Source organism: Numenius arquata, unplaced genomic scaffold (assembly GCF_964106895.1).
Source record: "Numenius arquata unplaced genomic scaffold, bNumArq3.hap1.1 HAP1_SCAFFOLD_1807, whole genome shotgun sequence".
NCBI classification, from domain to species: Eukaryota; Metazoa; Chordata; class Aves; order Charadriiformes; family Scolopacidae; genus Numenius; species Numenius arquata.
The window spans coordinates 76-9,759 of record NW_027415454.1 but is presented as its reverse complement, the minus strand read 5'-3'; the positions used below and the strand labels follow the sequence as shown (position 1 = coordinate 9,759).

General features: G+C 64.9%; 1 protein-coding gene across 1 annotated transcript; it reads right to left on the bottom strand.

Annotated features, from left to right (window-relative positions):
- Positions 1-400: 400 nt before the first annotated feature.
- On the bottom strand, positions 401-9,020 carry LOC141478717 (3',5'-cyclic-AMP phosphodiesterase 4A-like; the record flags this gene model as incomplete). Its single annotated transcript, XM_074167707.1, has 9 exons — positions 401-748; positions 2,034-2,216; positions 3,031-3,153; positions 3,254-3,408; positions 4,329-4,428; positions 5,540-5,704; positions 7,165-7,263; positions 7,371-7,564; positions 8,927-9,020. Coding segments are annotated over 9 exons (1,461 nt in total), but the record flags the coding sequence as incomplete, so codon positions are not given.
- Between the last annotated feature and the right edge of the window lie 664 nt (positions 9,021-9,684).

Below are 9,684 nucleotides of genomic sequence, written 5' to 3'. Positions count from 1 at the left end.
GGGGGGAATTTTATCTCTTTTTTTGTCTTTTCAAGTTTTTTAAAAAATACAATAAAAATTCCCTCTTTTTTACCTCCCCCCGCCCCTCCCCCCGCCGTGTGCGCCCTCCCCCCCTCCCCCCCCCCCCCCGGCACCGAAACACCGCCCCCCCCCCCGCCCCCCCCCAACTTAAAACCCTACTTAAAACCAACTTAAAAAATAAAATTAATTAAAATAAAAAATAAAAAATAAAATAAATCTGTGTTCTGCTCTGTGGGGGGAGGGGGGGGGCACCCCCCACCCCCCCCAAATAATCTATAAGTGGGTGGGGGGGTGGGGTGGGGGGGGTGGGGTGTCACCACTCCTCGCCCACCTCCCCCCCCCCCCCCGAGTCCGTTCTGCTCTTCATCCTCTTCATCACCTTCCTCGGGGGGTCTCCCGGGGGGCTGCTGGGGGGGGGTGAGGTGGGGGGGGACGACACGGGGGTGGTGACGTCCCCCCCCCCCCCGTCGTCGTCGTCGTTGTCGTCGTCGTCATCTTCCTCGTCGTCGTCGTCATCATCCTCCTCCTCGGGGGTGAGGTCGAAGCGGAAGCGGTGGGGGGGTTGGTCGGGGGGGGCGGCGGGGGGGGGCGAGGGGCTGTGGGGGACGCGGCTGTGGTACCAGTCCCGGTTCTCCTCCAGCGTCTCCAGCATCTCCTGGGCGTCGGGGTGCACCAGGTCGGCCCAGGTCTCCCACAGAGGGTGCACGATGTAGTCGATGAAGCCCACCTTGATGGAGTAGGGAGGGGGGGTGTGGGGGGGTGGGGTGTGTCACATGACTGAGTGTCACCCCCCCCCACCCCACCCCTCGGGGACATCGGGGGTCCCCTGGTATCAGCTGGTACCCGAGGATGTGGTGGTAGGGACACCTTGTTCCCATGGGATGGTCGTGATCGGGGACATCATGGTGGCACCAAAGGATCTTTCCCCATGGGATGCCCGGTTGGGGACATCATGGTGGCACCAAGGGTCCTTGTCCCCATGGGATGCCCGGTTGGGGACATCATGGTGGCACCAAGGGTCCTTGTCCCCATGGGTCACCCACTTGCAGACATCATGGTGGCACCAAGGGTCCTTGTCCCCATGGGTCACCCACTCGCAGACATCACGGTGGCACCATGGTGGTCTCTGCCCCCATGGGATGCCCAGTTGGGGACACCATGGTGGCACCATGGTGGTCTCTATCCCCATGGGATGCCCACTTGGGGACATCAAGGTGGTACTGTGGGTCCCTCTCCCCATGGGATGCCCGGTTGGGGACACCATGTTGGCACCATGGTGGTCTCTGTTCCCATGGGATGCCCACTTGGGGACATCAAGGTGGTACTGTGGGTCCCTCTCCCCATGGGATGCCCGGTTGGGGACATCATGGTGGCACCATGGTGGTCCCTGTCCCCATGGGATGCCCGGTTGGGGACACCATGGTGGCACCATGGTGGTCTCTATCCCCATGGGATGCCCACTTGGGGACATCAAGGTGGTACTGTGGGTCCCTCTCCCCATGGGATGCCCGGTTGGGGACATCATGGTGGCACCATGGTGGTCTCTGTCCCCATGGGATGCCCAGTGGGGGACATCATGGTGGCACCATGGTGGTCTCTGTCCCCATGGGATGCCCAGCGGGGGACATCAGGGAGGCACCAAAGGTCCCTGTCCCCATGACATGCCTGTGCTCAGGGACACCTAGTCATGGCCATCATGGTGGCACCAAGGGTCTCTGTCCCCATGGGATTCCTGGTTGGGGACATAAGGGTGGCACCAAGGGTCTCTGTCCCCATGGGATGCCCATGGTTGGGGACACCTACTCATGGCCATTGTGGTGGCACTTGGACTCCTTGTCCCCACGGGATGCCCATGCTCGGGGACACCCAACTGGGACCATCACGGAACCACCCTGGGCTCCCTGTCCCCATGCACCATCTCTGCACGAGGCCACCAGTTGGGTCCTCCCCTTTCCCCCGGTGTCCCCCTCATCACCCCGATGTCCCCCGAGGCCACCGGGGTGTCCCCGTACCTGGGACTTCTCCACGGAGGCGGTGTGCTTGTCGCACATGGGGCTGATCTCCATGCCGCGCTCCCGTTCCCGGTCACCCTGCCGGAAGAACTCCTCCATGATGCGCTCCGTCCACTGCCGGTAGAGCGCCAACGGCTTCGTGGGGTTGCTCAGGTCCGCGCAGTGCACCATGTTCCGCAGGACCTGCCGAGGGCATGCGCCTTCCCGTCACCCGCCGTGGTGGCACCGACAGAGTCCCGCCTGGCCAACCCATGGTGGCACCACCGGAGACCCACCTGCTCAACCCATGGTGGCACCAAGGGCAAGTTCTACCTGGCCAACCCATGGTGGCACCACCAGAGACACACCTGCTCAACCCATGGTGGCACCAAGGGCAAGTTCTACCTGGCCAACCCATGGTGGCACCACCGGAGACCCACCTGCTCAACCCATGGTGGCACCAAGGGCAAGTTCTACCTGGCCAACCCATGGTGGCACCACTGGAGTCCCACCTGCTCAACCCATGGTGGCACCACCGGAGACCCACCTGCTCAACCCATGGTGGCACCAAGGGCAAGTTCTACCTGGCCAACCCATGCTGGCACCAAGAGAGTCTTGCCTGACCAACTTGGGTTCCACCAAGGGCAAGTTCTACCTGGCCAACCCATGGTGGCACCACTGGAATCTCACCTGGCCAACCCATGCTGGCACCAAGGACACGTCCAGCCTGCCCTTGATATGCGCCCCTCACCCATGGCAGGGTTGGGGGGACCCATTGCAGGGTGGGGGGACCCCTCCTGGGGTTGGTGGGACCCATCATGGGGTGGTGGGACCCATGGCGTGGTTGGGGGACCCTTCATGGTGTGGCGGGACCCATCACAGGGTGGGGGCTGAGGACGGTGACATTGATGGGGGGTGAGTGGCAGGGGGGTGGACCGGGTGACCTTTGAAGCTCCCTCCCACCCCACCCATGACACCCCCCCCCCCCATCAGACCCCCCCACCCCACCCCCGGAGACCTGGATCCTGTCCGTGTAGTTGTCCAGCAGCAACACCCCGGAACTCGTCACCTTCTTGGTCTCCACCATCGTCTTCAGGTCGGCCAAGAGGCTCATGTGCTTGGACATATCGGTGGCCAAGACCTGAAGAAGACCACGGAACGGAGGGGTCCCCCACTTCAGGTTTGGCGAGGGGGGAGGGGTGGAGGGGGGTGTCCCCGTCCCCTGGGGGGGGTTGTCCCACCATGTCGATGACCATCTTGCGCAGGGTCTGGCGCTGGCGCCTGCTGAGGTTCTGGAAGATGTCGCAGTTCTCCTCCTGCAGGAGCTTGAAGCCCACGGCCAAGTGGTGGTTCTCCAGCACCGACTCATCGTTGTACATCAGCGCCAGCTCCGAGTCTGGGGCGGGGACACACACACGCACGCACACGCTAAGGACACGCGTGTGCAAGGTGGAGGAGGGGGTGGGGAGGGTGAGGTGTGGGGGTGAGGTGGGGAGGGGGGGGGAAGGGCGGGGATGGAGGGTGCACATGTGTGTGAGGAGGGTGTGGGCAAGGGGACACGCGTGTGCAAGGTGACATGCACGTGTAAGGTGATGTGTGGGCAATGGGACACGCGTGGGCAAGGTGACACGCATGTGCAAGGTGATATGCATGTGTAAGGCGACGTGTGGGCAAGGGGACACGTGTGTGCAAGGTGACATGCATGTGTAAGGCGACGTGTGGGCAAGGGGACACGCGTGGGCAAGGTGACATGTGTGTGCAAGGTGACATACATGTGCAAGGCGGCATGTGTGTGCAAGGTGACATGTGTGCAAGGTGACATGTGTGCAAGCTGACATACGGGTACAAGACAGTGCACACATGCAAGATGATGTGTCTGTGTAAGGTGACATACATGTGCACGGTGACATACGGGTGCAAGATGCCAGGTGTGTCCAAGGCGACATGCCAGTGCAAGGCGACATACGTGTGCAAGATGATGTGTGTGTGTGCAAGATGACGTGTGTGTTCAAGGTGACATGTGTGCACACGCAGGATAGGGTGTGCCTGCAGGGCAGCTCATGCAAGACACATGCAAGAAGCCACGCGTGTGTGAGAGGAGACGTGTGCAGGAGGCCACATGCATGTGCAGAGGCCACACGTGTGTGAAGGAGGCCATGAGTGTGGAGGCCACACATATGCAGGAGGCCACACGTGTGTGCAGGAGGCCATGTGTGTGGAGGTCACGCGTGTGCAGGAGGAGACATATGTGCAAGAGGCCACACGCGTGTGCAGGAGGCCACGCGTGTGCGAGGCGGGCCGCGGTTGGGTGCTCACTGGTGTTGATGAGGAACTGGTTGGAGACCCCAGGGTGGTCCACGTCGTGGATGGCAGCAGCGAAGAGGGCGGCCAAGATCTCCAGGTCGGTGAACACGGCCTGCGGTACCGCCCCAACATGGGTCCCACCGCCCCAACATGGGTGCCCTCACCCTAATATGGGTCCCACCGCCCCATGGTAGGTCCTCCCACTCCACCATGGGTCCTATCAACCCATGAAGGGTCTCACCACCCCATGGCGGGGCCCATCCCAGGTACCACCATCCCACCATGGATCCCACCACCCCACCACAGGTCCTCCCTCCCCATGGTAGGTCCCCCCACCCCACCACAGGTCCCGCCACCCCATGATGGGTCCCACCACGGGTTCCACCACCCCACCAGAGGTCCCACCATCCTATGGTAGGTCCCACCACCCCATGATGGGTCCCACCATGGGTCCCACCACCCCACCATGGGTCCTATCAACCCATGAATGGTCCCACCACCCCATGATGGGTCCCACCACAGGTTCCACCACCCCACCAGAGGTCCCACCATCCTATGGTAGGTCCCACCACCCCATGATGGGTCCCACCATGGGTCCCACCACCCCACCATGGGTCCTATCAACCCATGAATGGTCCCACCACCCCATGATGGGTCCCACCACAGGTTCCGCCACCCCACCAGAGGTCCCACCATCCTATGGTAGGTCCCATCACCCCACGATGGGTCCCATCACCCCATGACGGGTCCCACCGTGGTTCCACCCATCCCACCAGAGGTCCCACCACCCCACAACGGGTCCCACCACCCCATGGTAGCTTCCACCACCCCATGATGGGTCCCACTATAGGTTCCACCACCCCACCAAGGCTCCCACCACAGATCTCACCACCCCATTACAAGTCCCACCACCCCACGATGGGTCCCACCACCCCATGACGGGTCCCACCACCCCACGACGGGTCCCACCATGGTTCCCCCCATCCCACCAGAGGTCTCACCATCCTATGGTAGGTTCCACCACCCATGATGGGTCCTACCACAGGTCCCACCACCCCACCAAGAGTCCCACCACGGGTTCCATCACCCCACCAGAGGTCCCACCATCCTACGGTAGGTCCTACCACGGGTTCTACCACCCCACCAGAGGTCCCACCACCCCATGGTAGGTCCCACCACCCTACGATGGGTCCCCCCCACCCCGCCACGGGCCAGGGGCTCACGTCGAGGGCGGGGGTGGCCAGCAGGACGTGGGTGGACTGCATGACGTCAGCAGCATGCAGGCTGTTGTGGTAGGCCACGTCGGCGTGGTAGTGGTCCTCCAAGGTCAAGGTGTAGGTCAGCAGCGTCTCCACCGGGATCTTGAAGGTCTTCACCAGCTCCCGCTCCTGCGCCGGGGAGGGGGGGGACAGGACATGGCAGGGGGGGGGATCAGACCCCCCCAACACCCCAGAGGACCCAGGCACCCGGGTTGGGGAGTTGGGGTGGGATGGGGGGGCGGGGGGGGGGGGTTGGGGGGGCTTGGGATGGGTATTAGGGGGTTTGGGGGGGGGGATTAGGGGGGTGTGTGGTGGAGATGGGGGTTTGGGGGGGTTGGGATGGGGATGAGGGGGGGTTTGGGGGGGTTATGGTGGAGATGGGGGGGTTTGGGGGGGGTTGGGATGGGGGTTTGGAGGGGGATTAGGGGGGTTGTGGTGGAGATGGGGGGGTTTGGGGGGGATAGGGGGGCTGGGGGGGGATGGGAGGGGTGGGGAGGGGATTGGGGGGCTTGGGGGGGGGTAGGGGAGAGTTGGGGTGAGGATGAGGGGAGTTTGGGGGGGTGACTGGGGGTTTTGGGGGGACTGAGGGGGTTAGAGTAGGGCTGGGGGGGTTGGGGTGGAATTGGGGGGGGCCGGGGAGGGTGGGGGATTTTGGGGGGGGGTGTTGAGGGTTTTTTGGGGTGTGCTGGGGGGGTTGGGGTGGGACCGGGGGGAGTTGGGATGGGGAGGGGGAATGGGGAGAGTTGGGGTGAGGATGAAGGGGATTTGGGGAGGCTGGAGGGGTTTGGGGGGTGAGGGGGGGATTTGGGGGGGCTGGAGGATTTTGGGGGGGGGGCTGAGGGTTTTTGGGGTGTGCTGGGGGGGGTTGGGGTGGGACCGGGGGGAGTTGGGATGGGGAGGGGGAATGGGGAGAGTTGGGGTGAGGATGAAGGGGATTTGGTGGGGGGGTGGCTGGAGGGGTTTGGGGGGCGAGGGGGGGATTTGGGGGGGCTAGAGGATTTTGGGGGGGGGGGGTGAGGGTTTTTGGGGTGTGCTGGGACCGGGGGGAGCTGGGATGGGGAGGGGGAATGGGGAGAGTTGGGGTGAGGATGAAGGGGATTTGGGGAGGCTGGAGGGGTTTGGGGGGGATGGAGGGGTTTGGAGGGCAATGGGGGGGTTTGGGGAGTGATGGGGGGGGTTTGGGGGGGCTGGGGGATTTTGGGGGGGGGGGCTGAGGGTTTTTGGGGGGTGCTGGGGGGGTTGGGGTGGGACCGGGGGGAGTTGGGATGGGGAGGGGGAATGGGGAGAGTTGGGGTGAGGATGAAGGGGATTTGGGGAGGCTGGAGGGGTTTGGGGGGCGAGGGGGGGATTTGGGGGGGCTGGAGGATTTTGGGGGGGGGGAGTGAGGGTTTTTGGGGTGTGCTGGGACCGGGGGGAGCTGGGATGGGGAGGGGGAATGGGGAGAGTTGGGGTGAGGATGAAGGGGATTTGGTGGGGGGGTGGCTGGAGGGGTTTGGGGGGCGATGGGGGGGGTTGGGGGTTCTGGGGGATTTTGGGGGGGTCTGGGGGGGTTTCCGGGGGGGGGAGGTGACGTGTGTGTGTGCGTGTACCTGGAATATGGTGTACATGATGCAGCTGAGCGAGCGGTTGTTGGAGTACTCGGAGACGCGGAAGATGTTGAGCCCCCACTTGTTGAGGTTGTCGAGCTCCTTGAGGGGGGGTGGGGGTGTGTGGGTACAGCACGCACCCCCACAAACCCCCCCAATAACCCCATTAACCCCCCCTCCCCCCCCAAAATCCCAGTGACCCCCATCACCTTGCCCAGCAGCTCCTCCCGGTCGGTTTTGACCCCAAAACGGGGGACGCTGGAGCCGTCGGGGCTGGAGCCGGGGGGCAGCTTCTTCACCCCACTGATCTGCCCCATGGGGGGGGTGGCGGGGGGGGGTTGCCGCCGCTTCTTCTCCCGCTCCTTGGGACCGGGGGCTGGGATCTCCACCTCGTGCTGCTTGTCTTTGGTTGGGGGGGGGGAACACGACGACGACACACGGAGAGGGGTCAGGGGGACACACGTGTGGGGGGACGGGACGCGTGTGCGGGGGCTGCGTGTGCTGGGGGGGGGAAACGACCCATCCCGGGCTGCCGGCTGGGGGGGTGGGGGTGGGTGTCCTTGGGGGACTAGTGGGGTCCCTGGGGGGTCTGGGAGGGGTCCCTAAGGACCCCCGAGGGTCTAATGATGGTCCCCAGGGGTCTGGTGGGGGTCCCTGGGGGTCTGGGGAGGATTCTTGAGGGTCCCTGGGGGGTTCTGGGGGACTGGTGGGGTCCCTTGGGGGTCTGGGAGGGGTCTCTAGGGGTCCCTAGGGGTCTAATGGGGTCCCTGGGGGTCTCGTGGGGGCTCTTGAGGGTCCCTGGGGGTCCCTGGGGGTCTCAGGGGGACCAGTGGGGGTCCCTGGGGGGTCTGGGAGGGGTTTCTAGGGGTCCCCGGAGGTCTAATGATGGTCCCCAGGGGTCTGGTGGGGTCCCTGGGGGTCTGGGGAGGGCTCTTGAGGGTCCCTGGGGGTCCCTGAGGATCCCAGGGGGATTAGTGGGGGTCCTTGGGAACTCCTGGGGTCCCTCGGGTCCCTAGGAGCCTGGTGGGGGTCCCAGGTGGTCCTGGGGGGTCCCAGGGAGCCCTGGGGGGTCCCAGGGGGATTAGTGAGGGTCCTTGGGGACTCCTGGGGTCCCTCAGGTCCCTGGGGGTCTGGTGGGGGTCCCAGGGGGTCCCCGGGGGTCTGGTGGGAGTTCTTGAGGGTCCCTGGGTGTCCCTGGGGTGGTGGTGGTGGTCCTTGGGGGGGGTCCCTGGAAGTCCTAGGGGGATTAGTGGGGGTCCCTGGGGGACTGGTGGGGGTCCTTGGGTTCCTTGGGGGTCCCCAGGGGTCTGGTGGGGGTCCCTGTGGGACTAGTGGGGGTCGTTGGGGACTCCTGGGGTCCCTCGGGTCCCCAGGGGCCTGGTGGGGTCCCACGGGGTCCTGGGGGGTCCCGGGGTGTCTGGTGGGGGTCCTTGGGGACTCCTGGGGTCCCTCAGGTCCCTTGGGGTCTGGTGGGGTCCCTGAGGTTCTGGTGGGGGTTCTTCAGGGTCCCTGGGGTGGTGGCGGTGGTCCTCGGGGGGGGTCCCTGGAGGTCCTAGGGGGTCTGGTGGGGGTCCCTGGGGGGGGTCAGCAGCATCCCAGGGTGTCCCCAGGGGTCTGGCAGAGGTCCCAGGGGGTCCTTGGGGACTCCTGGGATCCCTCGGGTCCCTAGGGGTCTGGTGGGGGGTCCCAGGGGGTCCCGGGGGGTCTGGTGGGGGTCCCAGGGGGTCTAGTGGGGGTCCTGGGGGTCCCCAGGGGGGGGGCTCACCGAGGAAGGTGCTGGAGATGTACTCGGAGACCTGGTTGCCGGAGCGGCTCATCTCGGAGAGGTGGGTCAGCTCCCGGTTCAGCATCCTCTTGAACTGGGGGGGGGAGGAACGGGACCCAGTCGGAGGTGGGGGGGGGTCAGGGACGGACCCCACATTGTCCCCCTCCTCTGGGACACACCCCACCACCCCCCCTACACACACATCACCCCTCCCCCCCCCCCGCGTTGCCCCCCATCTCTGGGACCTCCGACCCCTGGAGAGGGATGAACGCTCCAATGTCCCCCCACGATGGGGGACGGGGGGGGTCACAGCCTGGCCCCAGGGGACAGGGATGGGGACGGGGATGGGAATGGGGACAAGGATGGGGACAGGGGATGGGAAGGGGGTGGTGACGGACAAGAAGGGGATGAGGAAGGGGACAGGGATGGGGACAAGGACATGGGATGGGGACAGGGGATGGGATGGAGATGGGAATGGGATGGGAATGGGGACAAAGATGGGGACAAGGACAAGGATGGGGACAGGGGACGGGAAGGGGGTGGTGATGGACAAGAAGGGGATGAGGAAGGGGACAGGGATGGGGACAGCTGGGGATGGGAATGGGATGGGAACGGGGACAAGGAAGGGGACAGGGATGGGGACGGGGATGGGAATGGGGACAAGGATGGGGACAGGGGATGGGAAGGGGGTGGTGACGGACAAGAAGGGGATGAGGAAGGGGACAGGGATGGGGACAAGGACATGGGATGGGGACAGG